The sequence below is a fragment of the Pseudorca crassidens genome, chromosome 13, assembly GCF_039906515.1.
Source record: "Pseudorca crassidens isolate mPseCra1 chromosome 13, mPseCra1.hap1, whole genome shotgun sequence".
In the NCBI taxonomy this organism is placed as follows: Eukaryota; Metazoa; Chordata; class Mammalia; order Artiodactyla; family Delphinidae; genus Pseudorca; species Pseudorca crassidens.
In genome coordinates, this window is record NC_090308.1 from 42,477,388 (window position 1) to 42,493,078 (window position 15,691).

At 43.7% G+C, this 15,691-nt stretch overlaps 1 protein-coding gene across 3 annotated transcripts in view; it reads right to left on the reverse strand.

Moving 5' to 3' along the window:
- DCBLD1 (discoidin, CUB and LCCL domain containing 1) overlaps nt 1-15,691 on the reverse strand; it is a 246,495-nt gene that overhangs the window by 57,464 nt on the left and 173,340 nt on the right. The window contains exon 1 of one of the 3 annotated variants that reach the window (XM_067702269.1): nt 11,129-11,325. The exons of the other annotated variants lie outside the window; for them this stretch is intronic. Within the exon in view, the coding sequence (XP_067558370.1) occupies nt 11,129-11,240 (112 nt within the window). The 5' untranslated portion in view covers nt 11,241-11,325. Of the gene's footprint in view, nt 1-11,128; nt 11,326-15,691 lie in introns of those variants that run through there. 3 annotated transcript variants of the gene reach the window in all.

Sequence of the window (15,691 nt, forward strand, 5' to 3'; positions counted from 1 at the left end):
GAGTCCCTTTACCTCTCTAATCGTCAATTCATCATCTGTAATATAGAGATAATGATAGTGCCCAACTCACAGGAGCATTAAATAATATAATGCTAGTAAAGCGCTGAGCATAGAGGCTAGCATACAGTGAGATTCAATACATTTTAATTACTATATTTCTATTTTAAAAATACTACACATATTAAAGTATCAAGAATATTGCTTTGAATTAGCTGACTTCTTCTAAATTCCATCACTCATTGGCTCTACGATTCTAAGAAGTTACCTATTTTGTATCAATCTTCCCCATCTCCAAAATGACCACTCAAAACTGGGTGTGGTAAAGATGAATGAGGCTGTGTGTGTTAAGTGCTCAAAACTGCTGGGAAGTCTAACCAGAATTCATTCCCCAAGATTTATCTAGGGCCACTAGCTGCTAGCTCAGCACCTCCCAAAATAGGCACTGGATCCCTCAGTCCTTAGAAGGCTTACAAAGAGATCACACCCTTGCTGCCAAAAAATGGCAAATAAGCTTCCAGAAACCCGCCTTTTTCTTCACCACAGGACATCTCAAAGCCCTTGCAGTGCATGTGAAACTTTAAAGGAGGATGCATGCTCAATGGGCATCTCCTGGGAGCAGTGTTCTGTGGGACACACTGGCCAACTCCTGGGCTGGGCTCACAAAAGGGGGGTGCACAGAGAGATCCCAAAACAGGGCTTCCGGGATCAAAGATCAGATGTGGAGAGGTGGATTTCGGTCTTTAGAGCTCTAAAAAATGGACACTGAAATTGTAACCTGTCACTGATATTCAAAAGCAAGACTTGCCACTGTTGTTATTAACTTACAAGTGCTTAAGTTACAAGGGGAATTGGCAACAAACTGGACACGTTGTTTGAGAGAAGTGTCCTAATTTCACAGATAAAAATGTAAAACCAAACCAAACCAAACAAACCCCTTGTTTGTAAAGCAAAACAAGTCTTAGATGACTGTGTTATCCCTGTTGAATAGATGCTCAGGATACGGAAGTTGGAGAAAAGTGGCTGCTGACCTTTATTAATAATGTCAGGATGTTGATGTCATGTCTACGTTGTAACTGCTGAAGCTGAGGACAAATGCGAGCAATCCTTCCTGTCTCTACAATGTGCTGTATTTTCTAACCTTGGTTCCATGTTAAATATGCATATCACCAATATTCACATATGTGTAACTGGATGTTGACTTTTCTCTTGGCGTCCAAAAATTCCAACATTACCAAGTACAGACAAAGTTCATCTGAGCTTTAGAAGTCAAAACTGTGGATAAACAACAAGGTCCTACTGTAAAGCACAGGGAACTATATTCAATATCTTGTGATAAACCATAATGGAAAAGAATATGAAAAGGAATATATATATATGTGTATAACCGAATCACTTTGCTGTACAGCAATTAACACAACATTGTAAATCAACTATACTTCAATAATTTTTTTAAAAAAGTAAAACTTTAAATGTTTCTCTCTTGCTCCCTCATATACACAGATATTTTCACTTTGACAGATTTTTTTTTAATTAATAAGAACCAAAAAGTTATTGGAACAGGAAAAAAATCATAAAATTAATTGTGAAAGTGCTCTTACTAACCAACCATTTATTGTAAAAGGTGACAGATACTGAGTGTTCTAAGGGACTTTATATTATCTTATTTAGCCTTCAGGACAATCATATTTGATGGATATTATTAGTTTCCTTTTTAAAAATTATGAAACATTTCATACACACATGCGGACATACAGATAGCTGTGTATAAAGAGTACTATCTCAAACATCCAAGAATACACCCCATAGCTTATAAGACAGGACATTTCCAATACAGCCCAAGAAGCCCACAGCACCCTTTCTTTACCACATGTCCTTCCTATTGTCCTTGCTCTATGTGTGAAGAAGTTGAGGCTCTGAGAAGCTGAGTAATCAGCCCTGGCGGCGGAGCAGGCATCTGAACCTCACCTGTCGGACTTCAGACCCCATGAAACTCAAGCACTGAGGTGGCAATTGCTGAAGTCACCCATTTCAGAAGTGAGAACACTGAGCAGAGAGATTTCAGGAACTGCCCAAGATCACACTACCAGGGTTTTAATGCCAGCACAACCGGCATTAAAACCCACATTACGATTATTTATTTATAGCCCTACTCTTTTGGTCTTGAAATTAACATGAGGAAGAGAGCTATATTTAATTCAGGGTTTCTTGTAAAACTTATGAGGAATTCCACCACTCTCTGTTTTTAATCATTTAAGTAAGTGCTTTTTACTAGCCTGTTAAAGGAATAGTCTGAGAGGCGGCTAGTTTACTTCCCACAAAGGCTATTCTCTGCTTCGCACCAATGGAGCTCCTAAAAGCTGCTCTGTAAATGAAGGGTCAGTAGACTCAAGTGCTGCTTCTCAAACTTCAGTGGGTACAGCAACCACCCGGGGATCTTGCTAATGTGCAAGGTCTGAGATTTCTGCATGTCCAAAAGTCTCTTGGTAATGTCTCTTCTGCTAGTCTTTTTAAGATATACCCTGAGTAGCAGGAGACTAAAGGGCCCTCATTATTAGGAGGGATCTTGCAGTGAATTTTCTTAAAAATGAAAAATCCTTGAGATACCAGTTTTGTATGGTTTTACTTTAATATCTATTCCTAAAATTGGAACACATCTGTATTTTCAATTCTCTGATACATTTTTACTCTCGATTTCATTTATATATCCAGGAAAGAAAGTAATAAATTTCAGGATCTATATTTAAGCCAGAGTGACGTTTCTAACACCTGGACAAGAGCGTCAATTTAGGAATTATCTGAGCACAGAATGAAAAATACACAATGAAATAGGATGAGAAGGTTTGTGGGAACATACATGTACGTACCACATGTAAGGAAAAAGCAATCAATGTTGACTAACCAGAAAATAGCAAATATCAGCTGGGTAAGAGATGGCATTTTATCATTCATCGAATGAGGTACGAAACATAAGAGTTGAGAGAAAAATAAATAAATCATGAAATTCATATCACGTTGCATGGTCCTGAAAATTGTATGGCCTTTGCACATTCTGTATTCTGCACTGCTAAATGTCTCACGGTGGATTAAAGCACAACAGCTGCTAATTGGGAGTTTTCAAAGTCTTAATATTTCTGTAGCAAGTGTAATCATCTCTAAGAGAAGCCAAAGGCTATTAATTTAAAACTTTATTGCATAAATAACCCCCTGAAATTGTGTTCCTCCAAGGCTTCTTTTCTTGAACTTGATGTCATCTGGATGAACGTCCCTTGAAGATGAGGGGCAGAAGACCATCATAAGGCATTTAGAATTGTAGAACATGCACCTGACCCCCTCTTTAGGCACATAAAGTGAATGCATCTGGGGTAAATGATTCAATCTCTCTGAATCTCAGTTCCTTCAATAGCTCTCAGAATTGTTGGGATTCAATTCAATTCAATTCGATGCAAAAAAAAAAAAAAACCCCAAAAAACCACCTGATAAAAAATATATATTTGAAGGTAAGGTTTTAAAATGTTATTTACATAAAAAGTATCTGATTGGGCAAACAACAATGATCAATAGATGCTTAAACCATTGAGTGAAATGTCGATGGAGAAGAGTAGTCTGAGTGAGCGAGAGACTATTATCCCACAGACCACTTCCAGGTCATATAGGAAAAGGCAACTTTATAAAGGATGGATTGAGTTGTCACTTCCTGAAGTCACTGATCATTCTCAACATCACTGAAATGGGGGGCAATAATAATCACAATAATAGTATATGCATCTTGTTGTGATACAATTAGCAGTACATGGCACCTTGAGGTACTTTTACCCAAAACCCTTAGCCTGAATCTAATCAAATCTGTAAGTCTAATTCAGGTTTATACTTTAGGGGATGGTGCACGTAAAAGAAAGACACACCACTCAGAAGCAGTAAGTCAGTTTAGGATGTGAGCTGTGTCACCAGACAATTGAATTTGACTTCCTTGCAGGAAAATAAAATGTATGTGGGTGGGGATCAGTGGTAGATCAAAAGTGACTTAAAGAGACGTAATAACTAACTGCCATGTGTGGACTTTGTTTGAACAAACCAGTAGCCAAAAGACATGTTAAGGTTAACGGGGAAATATGACTTGAGTATTAGATATTAGGGGAGAAATGCCATGAAGTCTTCAATATACTTTAAATACCTCAGGGGAAAAGCAGTGTGTTTGTTAAGATCTTAATAATATAGCACAGTAACTGTAGCAAAGAGGATAAAAAAAGGAAAAGGAAGAAGAAAGATGGGCGGAAAAAGAATTTCCTACCCAAAAGGCAAGAGGGTCTCAAAGATTTTTAGACCCTTTTGAGCTAGCACTAACAGCAGGTACAGCACCATTTCTCTATCTGTAGAGTTGGCTATCTTCTATTTTAGACTCTTGGCAAAGCAGGGGCTTTCTAGGGGAAAAAGAAGGCAAATCTTGGTCCATGTAATTCTCACAATAAGCAGCCTCCATTCTAAACTCCTCGGAGTGGGAGCAATTCAATAAACAGCTCTCATGTCCCAGCGGGCCCATGGGCTATTAAGTCTCAAAAGTTTCCTCCTTTGGACTGAAATCAACCACATTTCAATCTGCTTCTGTAAAGCAATAAAAAAAAAAGCTGGGTCCTCCCTGGTGGCGCAGTGGTTGAGAGTCTGCCTGCCGATGCAGGGAACACGGGTTCGTGCCCCGGTCTGGGAAGATCCCACATGCCGCGGAGCGGCAGGGCCCGTGAGCCATGGCCGCTGAGCCTGCGCGTCCGGAGCCTGTGCTCCACAACGGGAGAGGCCACGGCAGTGAGAGGCCCACGTACCGCAAAAAAAAAAAAAAAAAAGCTGAATTAAATCCACTCAGCCTGTTAAAAATTAAGTGAGACCCACGAAGATGTTTACCACCTTCCCTGTAGGAAATTTTATGCACTGGCACTTTGAATTTAACTGGACTTCTGATCTCTGTCAGAAATAATAGTGAAATAAAGGTGTTTTTTTTTCCCTTTTTCTTTTTTCAAGAATAGAGTGCTGGGCTTCCCTGGTGGCACAGTGGTTAAGAATCCGCCTGCCAATGCGGGAGAAATGGGTTCGAGCCCTCGTCCGGGAAGATCCCACATGCCGCGGAGCAACTAAGCCCGTGCTCCACAACTACTGAGCCTCCGCTCTAGAGCCCACGAGCCACAGCTACTGAGCCCATGTGCCACAACTAATGAAGCCCATGCGCCTAGAGCCCAGTGCTCTGCAACAAGACAAGCCACCGCAATGAGAAGTCCACGCACCACAACGAAGAGAAGCCCCCGCTCGCTGCAACTAGAGAAAGCCCGTGCACAGCAACAAAGACCCAATGCAGCCAAAAATAAAAAAATTTTAGAAAAAAAGAATAGAGTGCTCCATAAAAATCATTTACACATAACCTCTAGGAACATCCACTAAACACTCTCAGTCATGAAATGGAGCCGTATAAAATGAAAATGACCATATGTAAGCATATATCAACATAAGACAAAGACATTTCTGCAAATATGGGGTATTAGAACACCCAAGGAGATAGTTTATGAAAACTAGATTAAGATTAAACAGAAATGGCATTAAACAGTCAAGGCTTACAGGACTATATGGCTCAACACAGTGCTAATGTCACAAATGCCTAAACACTGTCCTCAAGTGATCTTCAAGGTAAAGCAGGGCCCTGATGCCCTCAATGTATAAGCACCTGCAGATCTTAGGGGACCAAAGACCACCTGCTCCTCTATTTTCAAGATGGCCAGCACCTAACTTATGGCAGCTGTGCTGGTATTACCTGGAAAGGAGTCTCTGAGATTCCCAACTCTTTTCAGAGTTGAATTTAGCTATTTTCTTGAATACATGTACGGTGTGTCTGAAGACATCACAATAGTCATGTATGCAATTTCTGTTTAAAACACTTTAGTGACTACTACCCTTCACCTCATTCGCTCAAACCTCAGCCACAAGCATTCATGCACCGACTCAGGAAATAGTTATCTGGAGCCTGTTATCAGCCAGGTACTATAACCGGTGCTGGTGGTGAATAAAAAAGCTCTGTTTCATTTTGCTCTCACAAAGCTTAGCCTTTCCTTCTATTTGCCTCCCGTTCCCCGCCACCCCCCCCATCCTCTTCAACTCCCACTGAAAGGCAAGTTTGGCAGTTGGTTCCGGATCCAGCATACTAGGGGTCATAGTTAGAATTCATTTCCACATTGGGTTAAAAATCACCATGTGTTTTTTTTTCCTCATCAGTTAAGTCTCTCCCATTCCTGCACCCCCAGGACAAACAACCATTTTTTAAATTTTATATACAAAGCAGAGAATGAACATCTGGAAGATGACATCAACACGACTCTTCAGTTGCAAAAAGGCAAAATTACTCCGTAGTCTAACGAAACAGAATCTGAAAGTCTGGCAATATTTTTCCTTGCATCTTCAATGCCAGACTTTGAATATACCAGAATGAGTTCCTCTATTTTAAATCCATATTTTCAGACATTTTGTTTACAAACAACACTTGGACTAGACATACAACTTCATTACTTTGTCTTGTTCCGGTTGTGATTCTCAACTAGAGTCAGCGCTGAGTCTTTAACAACAGGGCAGGAGCTGTGTTTTCACTGTCTTCTCCCCCCATGCTCACTGAGCACCCATTCCCTACTGAGCACCCATCATGTGCTGGCCACTGTTCAAGGCACATAGCTTCTCATGGATCTTAACTTCTCACAGTGGGGAGACAGACAAGAAAGAAAAGTATAAATTATAGACTCTGTTGGAAGGTGGTAAATGCCCTAGAGAAAACTGCAAGCAGGGAGGGGGAATGTGGAGTTCTGGGGAAGGCGAGAGGGTTCCAGGCGGTTAGGGCCATTCTCCCTGTGAAGCAATATTTGAACAAAGATCGAAGGAGAAGGGAGTCACGTGGACATTTGGGGCAAGCCTGTTCCAGGCAGAGGGAACAGCACCTGCGAAGGCTCTGAGGTAGAAGGGTTCCTGATACCACTGAGAAATAGCAAGAAAGTCAGTATGCCTGGGGATGCGGGAAAGTGTGGTAGAGAACGAGGTCCAAGAGGCAGTCGGGGAGGCAGAACAAAGGGGTCCCCGTATTTGTCAAATTAAGAGTAATAGCAGTAATAATTAGGAAGAGAGCTGGAATTTATTGAGTTTTTTGTGCTAAATGCAATTCCAAATAGGTACCATGTATTATCTCCTTACAAATTCAAAGCAACTGGTCGCTCTAATAGGCACAGAGTTGCCTTTATGCCTTAGGACGCCCATGGCAGTAAGTGCAAAACTCTCTATAGGAAGTATTTCCCTTAACAAGCCCTCACCCTACCCCTGCCTTAACATGACTAAAACCTTCGCTAAACTCTGCAATTAATCTCCCTGTGCATCTTAAAAATAAAAACATAGTTTCTTATAAATGTCAAATGTCTTGCTTATTTCCAAGTTGTGGTTTTTTTATATGATTTTCAAGTCTGTTCCAGTACCTGAAGGTGAAAGGGTTCAACTTATGAAAAGTTAATAAGTACAGTTTGAGACACTATTCAGAGTTCAAATCCTGCTTTAATAACATCCTTTGATGTGTTTAATGAATCCTTCAGCACAACTTTTTTTCCCCTGTAATACTGTATATGGTATAACTTCATGTTTCAGAGTGTTAGTTACAAATTACATCTAATAGAGCCAAAAGACATGGTACATATTGTTCTGCTGGCCATGTTCCCTTCTTTCTGCTGCACTTGCCTTTAAAAGGCATCCTGACATATAGAAATAAGCATGCCAAGAGAGCTGGGCTTGCTAAACAAAGTTAATTAGTGGAAGTACCAGAGGTACCTTTATAAAGAACTTCAGTAGACTCTTTATTACTTAGTTTCCACTAATTAGGACATAATTTGAAAATATCTCCTAATACAAAAAGATTGTTCAGTTCAACTCAAGAAACATTTATTGGTCAGGTGCTATGAAGATAAAGACAATCCAGTGGCTGCCCTCAGGAACTTACAGTCTCCCAGGCTAACTGAATCGCAGGCCTTCAAGATGAAGGAAAATCTGGGGTGAGGGCAAGCACTGATGCAGAAGGTGCGAGAACAAACTTGTGACTTTTTAAAAAGCCACTCACGCCAAACATCAGACATCAGCTGTCCCCTGCTGAACCAAATATAAAGAAGTGATGGCTTAAAAACAGAACTTCCGAAAGTAAAAAGTTAGCGTTGGGCAGAATTTTTTAATCCATTTTTCTGTATCTAATTCTACGCTTAGAAGTTTCCTCAGAGATTAACTGCTTATTTTTATTCTTCTAATATTTAAATCAGAAGGAGGAAATTTTTAATATCCATTTCCAAATATTTTGGTGAAGAGAGAATCAGGTATTTTTAGTTAGCACAAATTCCTCACATGAATTAAGGGTATTTTATTCCACAAAACTTATAATCAAGGGAATAAGACGTAAGCCCAAGCCTATGGATTTATACAAATCGAATCAATGCTAATGATCAATTTACATGTGATATTATGTAAAGTCAAAATCACGTGAAACAATCTGTGTAAATATCTAACTTTAGTTAAGTGGATCCAGAGGCGCAAGAAGGAGCTAAAATCAGCCCATATTCTGCTCATCATGCCCTAATGCCTGGGGCCTGGCCCCCTATGAATACAGGAAGAATGGACTTTTTTAAAAAAAAATAAATTGAGCAAAAATACCACATAGGCGGGCGTCCCTGGTGGCGCAGTGGTTGAGAGTCCGCCTACCAATGCAGGGGACACGAGTTCGTGTCCCGGTCCAGGAAGATCCCACATGCAGCGGAGCGGCTGGGCCCGTGAGCCATGGCCACTGAGCCTGCGCGTCCGGAGCCTGTGCTCCGCAACGGGAGAGGCCACAACAGTGAGAGGCCTGCGTACCACAAAAAACAAAACAAAACAAAAAAAACACCACATAGGCAAGTAGCAGCCTTAAAAAGGAACTAGTATAGCTTCAGTGGTCACCAGACTCTGACTTTAAAATTTTGAATAATTTCATTGACTAGGCTTACAAATATTCAGATTAATGTATTATATTTGCTTCCCGAAACATAACACAATGAATAAAACTCTAATATTAAATTGTCTATGACACAGACAGCAGTAGCACTTTACCATAACCCTAACATTATCAGATGTTTCCACCATCTCAAAGCTGATTTGAATCAGAATTACCTGTGGGAACTTTTTAAAATCGCATGTTCCCAGGCCCCACCCATTGGATGGTGTGATTCACAGTATGGGTCTGGGGCTTTATAAAGCTCCCGGAGAGAGTGGTGAGCAGGTAGGCTGGGGAGCCACGAAGCAGCTGACTAAGCTGACAAGGACAATGGAGGTAAAATGTAGTAAATGCTGTCTTCTCACCAAAACAAGACTGTTATGCTAAGGCTACCCTCTTACCTTCTAAACATTGAGAGCACTAATATCACTGACGACCACCATCCAACTGTATAGCCAGTAGCATATTTCAAAACCTAAAATGGGTTTGCATGCTTAAATTTATGAAAACTTGAAAAATAAGTGACCGAGGGCTAATTGGGAAAATGACAGACGTGAGAAATACTCAAAAAACACTGATTATGCCTCTTCACTCATGAGGTATCAGAACTCGAGTTCGTAGATTTTTTTCAGTAAGTGTGCCAAATCTAAGTTTTACTTCTTTTGCGATTGGTTCTTTTAACATCCTAAATATATAGGATGCTTCACCGAAACATGACATCTTCTTCCATCAATCATGTGCAGTAAAGTCTCAAATTTGAAGCTCTAAGAATCTAAGCAATCACACGTCTTCCCGGAGAACTGCTCTATAAAGTTAACAGCCTGGATGCCATATAACATCTAAAACTTCATTTGGAAAGATGGGTGACAGCTTTAGCCAGATTAGTACAGGGACACATTGTTGGATCTATTCATAGATGTACAGTATTGAAGGTGCCTCTTCAAACAGTGACCCGAGAAACATTTACGTGCTTAAAACACCCGTGATCAAAATCGTACATTTTAAATAAAAGCATACATATTTATATTTTACGATATTCCTAGCATTCTGCTACAGTGCCAAGATACAGTCTGTCTAAACTTTAGCTTTTTTTTCTTTCCTAACAAATCGGTATGTACGCAAACTTAGGAACCACTACGAACATCTTGAGTATCAATGTTTCAGACTGGGAATACATGGTTCAGTGAAAAAAAAAAATGCCAGCATTTGGCTTAGTTTTGATTCTTGTCTCATTAGAAAACACGGGGCGGGGGCACGGGGACAGTCAAAATATTCTGGCTAGATGCACTGCCATTAAGTAACCTCAGTCGTAGAGGGGCAAAAGCAAGGGAGGAGGGAAACAAGAACTGAAAAAATCCGCAGAAAGCTGCCCCTTGCGATCCATAAAGAACTAAATTACAACGATTTGCCTAAAGCTGGTAAAACAGCTTATTGCTCTCATCTGGTGGCTATGCCGCAGTAAATTCGGTTGTGGGCTAATTAGGTCCAACTTGAAGCCAAGGACCAGGTGCAGAGAAAGATCCGCCTGGTCGGGAGTCGACTCGCTCCAACACCCAAGAAGGAGCCGAGCCACAGGGTTCCAAGTCGGGGCGCAAGCAGCTCACTCGTGACGGGAGGCGCGGTGGGACTGCCGGCTTCCCAGGGGGACCTCAGGGAAACCCTTCCCGACCATCCGTGCAAACCACAAACTCACACGCTACGATTCCAGCCGCGCAGGGAAGCGAGGCGACCGGGAGGGCCCGGCCGCCCAAACGCCGGGCAGCTCTGTCAAAATGAGGCTTGAGAAGGGCCTCCCCGCATAGGTCTCTCCCCTAAGGCTGGGGTCGTCAGCTCGCGAGCCCTGGACCATTTCACTTCAGGAAGGAACTCTGGAAACTAAGTGAGCCCGGCTGCGGAGAGAGAAAGTGGGGAGGCGCCAAGCTGGTCCTCCTGTTTGGGGGCGAAGGAAGGAGTCTGGTGGGGAGCGAACGGAACGCAGTTAACGTATTTTACACTCGAGCCGCCATCGACCAGAGAGAGCCGGACTCCGCAGGGCGCAGGCTGCGACCCCGACCTCCTCCCGCGCGCGGTCCCCTCCAGGCCCAGTGCGCCGCCCGCCGGACGCGCTCCACTCACCCAGCTCCTCCGCCTGCAGCCAGAGCGGCGCGGAGACAGCGAGCAGCAGGGCCAGGAGGCCGCGCCGAGCACCCCCCGCCTGCGCGCAGCCGCCGCGGGCGCCGGCCACCATGGCCCCGCCGGGCGCCAGCTTGGCAGGCTCGGCTCTTCCTTGGCCCGCGCAGCGCCGCCGCCACCGCCGCCGACCCGGCCGGCCGCCTCCTCCGCGGCCGAGCGCGGCGCCGGGACTGGGAATAGCCGCGGCCCGGCACCGAATCTCATTGGGGCGGCCCGGGGCCCAGCCCTGCGGGGGCGTCTCCCGCCCCGCCCCGCCCCGCCCCACCCCGCCCTGCGCGCCGGCCCCCGAGGAGGAAGTCTCTCCCGGGTGGCAGCTGGCCGCGGGGGTGTAGGCGTACCGGGCGTGGCCCGCGCTCCCCTCTAGGTACCCTGCGCTCCCCGCTCACGCTCTCCTTTTCCTCCGCCCCTCCTCTCCCAGTGCATGTGAACCTGGGAGCCCGGAGGACTCCTGGCCTTGAGACCTGCCCCCAGCCGCGCTGTGCCCGGGTCGTCCCCGGAGTGCCTGAGAGAGTGGTGGGAGCGCCAGAAAGCCTACTCTCCTCCAGGGCTTTGCCAACCCTACAGGGGTGGGCATGCCATTGACAGTAGCACTGGGGGACTCGAAATATTGTCACGGTAGGATGATGGTGGTGACAACATCCAGTTCAAGTTCTTTTTCATTCATTCAAAAGTTACTAGGTTCCAAAAGTGTGCCTCCCGGCCACAGTGCTAATCCCTTGTGACACTTGCAGACATTAAAAATAATAAGGCAAGTATGCAAACGCAAATCGCAGTCGGCGACGAATAGTGCTAGCGGAGCCCATTCAGGAAGATCTAATTAGATGCCGGGTGACGAGACTGCAGGTAGGAATCAGACAGGAAAGGCCTCACTTAAAAAGTGGCATCTAAGCTGAGACTCGGAGAGTGAATGGGACTTGGGAAAGCGGAAGGCGGGGGACAAGAGAACGGACAAGGTGTGCAAAAGAGCTGAGGGAGGAAACGGCCAGGGTGTGGGGAGTTAGGCGAACAGGTGGGTTCATGGCCGGAGGTGGAAGCCGGAGCGCTGAGCAGGGTCCGGAACATGGAGGGCCTGGAAGGTCGCGTAAAGGATGTTTTTAAACTTTATCCTCGGAGCTAGGAGCAGACAAGAAGTTGTTCAAACGGAGGAATGACACGATCCGATTATCTGGGGGGTGGGGGGGTGGAGAAGGGCTTGGGGGAGGGGAGAATTACAAGGCTATTAGCGAGTAGCTGGATGGGGAAGTGGCAGTGGAAATTAAATGAGGACAGATTAGATACATATTTTAAAGACTCTGACGGCTCCAGATCGCTCGCTAGTCCTCCGCTCACTGCCATAACCTTCGCACTACCGTTTTGGCGCCCTGCAGTTTTCCTGGGTAACACGCAGCGACAGTTAACACCTGCAGATGCCGAGAAGGGGAAGTGTTAGAGGCGGGAGGAAATAACAGCCCCTCCAAGGGCCAATATTGGCCCGTCACGTGCTCTTTAGATACCCCCGATAGACTGTTCACACATTCCTTTTTTTCCTCTGTATTTTTAAACTAAATACAAACGCTGTTGAAACTTCCAATGAGATATCTTTGGGGCTTTGCTTTCTCGAAGGCGGCAGAAGTTAGAGGAAAGAACTTGAGCTTTAGAAATGAGGCTGATCCAACTCTGAATCTAGGATCAACCACTGACTGGGACTGATTCTCCCTGGGACTCTCTTCGTTGGGGAGTATAATACCTAACTTTCCTGGCTGTCACAGAGACAAAATAAAATATGTATAAGAAGTTATAGCATGTAAGAGGTAATCAATAAATAACAGGTTTAGCATATTTGTATTGAAAGCAAAGGTCACACCCATGAAAATATTAAATATTCTGACACAAAACATAAAAAGATACTTTGACACATTGAATCATTTCCTAACTCCAGCTTGCCCTATTTCTTCTTTTCATTCTTTCTAAGAAGGTGAGTATTGGCCGCTGCTGGCCTCTAACAGGTGTGGCTCTGTGAGCAATGAATGAAGAAAGACAATGGGAGCATTGTTCACGGTGAGGAATTCATAGGGTGGGGCAGGTGAGCTCCCAGGGGGGACCTTTTCCATCTCAGGTAGTACCTTGATGGGAATCCAGTAGTTTATTCTACACCAGAATCCTGAGCCAGATCAGGAGAGAGATTTAGGATTTGGTGACAATGGGAAAACCAAAAGGCCAGGTGGATCCTAGTGCTTCATATGCCATTCCTTCCTGGCAAAATAAAAGAAAATCTCTAGTCAAGAAAAGCATAGTGAAAGAAAAATGTGAAAATACAACAGATTATCAATTATACTTTTGTATATAATACAATAAATAAGCCTCATTGAATTGATATACTTCAACCACACAGACTTTTGTGTTAGGCATGTGTACCTGTTTTATTCTTGAGTTGATACCATTTTGATCTTTTTTTAAAATAATGCATTGTGGAACCTCAGAAGTTAACGTAAAGTTCCAAGGGAATCTCAGAAGTTAATGTAAAGTTCCAAGATTCCATTAAAAATTATAATTGTTAGAATCCATCTGCAACATCTCACAAACTAAGATTTAAAAACTGCTTATCATATGAAACATCTCTCGGAAGGGGCTCTCACAAGGCTATCTAACCCCAACCCCTACTTACCATTTAGTCTTTCTGTATTTTGCATATCTAACTACAATTTATGCTTACATCTGTAGCCGTTCTGTAAAAATAGAGAACAGCTGGTCAGGGCTGCCTTGTTTTATATATAAAATATGTATTCTGTATTGCTTAGGCAAGACAGAATTTAAACAGAACTGCAAGCCTAGTATTATGCTAAAGTAGTTACAAAGCTTCAGATTGTAGTTCAATTTGACAACCTAATCAGTTTTGTCCTTAACATTTAGTTACCCCAATAGTGACTCTATGAAGTAGACCCAATGAGAAACCCTTACAGGCTTCTGCTTCCTCAACACTCTCCCTTTTCTGGTTCAACTCAATAAACATATTTTAAACATTTTCTATATGTGAGACAATGTGATGGAGATACAATGAAAACAAATACAGGTACCTCTCTCCCTCATTCATGATCTAATGATAGGAATTTAAGAAAAGTAATGATATAGGTTGACAAGTACAATAAATGCAAGAGGCTCAGGGTGTGATAGAATCACAGAGGAGAGGGACATAAATGGATTTCAAAAGCCTGGGAGGGCGTGGGAGGGGTGAGGATGGGAAATAGAAGAAAAATGTTTGTCAGATGAGAAGAACTTGTGAGAAAGCAGAGTAGAGATGACAGTTGCTTATAGGAATCGAGCCTAATTCATCGGGGCTGGAACAGTGGGCTTGAGACAGGAGGGAGAGCCTGAAGGTGGGGTAGGAGGCAGTATCTGAGGGCTCTAAGGGCAACGGGAAGCAGGGCAACTGGCAGAACTTGTTCAGATTTGCATTTTTGAAAGACCATACTAGCTGCAGGGTGGGGAATGGATTGGAAAGGGAGGCAGGGAGACCAATTAGGAGTTTGTGGCAATACTCCAGACTAGAGATGACGACACCTCACCTCCTGTGCTCAAAGGGGGTGTCCCCCAGACCACCAGCACCTGCAACACTTGGGAGCTTTCTAGAAAGGCAGACTCCTGTCCCCACTCCCACCAGGAACTCTGAACCAGAATCTGCATTTTAATAATATCCCCAGGTCAGGACAAAGCCATGGGCAAATCTGAGCAATTAAGGATGAAAACACAAGACACATATTGAGTCTTAGAATGTAAACAGTGAGAAAGAAGAAAGATTAAATTTTGAATGCGGTGGCCAAAATAATTTGTATCACCCACATTTTTTCCTCATCTGTAACTCCCTATTGATTTTTTATTGTTTAATTTATTTATTTTATTTATTTATTTTGGCTGCATTAGGTCTTCGTTGCTGTGCACAGGCTTTCTCTAGTTGTGGTGAGCGGAGGCTACTCTTCGTTGCGGTGCGCAGGCTTCTCATTGCAGTGGCTTCTCTTGTTGCGGAGCACGGGCTCTAGGTGCATGGACTTCAGTAGCTGTGGCACGCGGGCTTGGTATTTGTGGCTCGTGGGCTCTAGAGCACAGGCTCAGTAGTTGTGGCTCACGGGCTTAGTTGCTCCGCGGCATCTGGGATCTTCCCAGACCAGGGCTCGAACCCGTGTTCCCTGCATTAGCAGGCGGATTCTTAACCACTGTGCCACGAGGGAAGTCCCTCCCTATTGATTTTCAAAAACTTTTGTTGCCGACGTTCACTAGGTAGCTGTGTCATCTAAGATCCAGCAAGAATTCTTAAATGCTGTAGCTCATGGTGGCCAAGTCTCACCTTCTGGTCCTCTCTTTTGTGGGCCCAGAAACTTGATTTCTGTCAGTGTGCTTGACCTTGGGGATACTGCTCCATGATTAACTTAGTCACTGAAGTATACAAACCAGCATCAGTGCCAATTTATTAATTAACAGTGAGAACTATAAAATGGTGAGGGACATTCTCTTCAGCCTGAAAACAACTTTGGA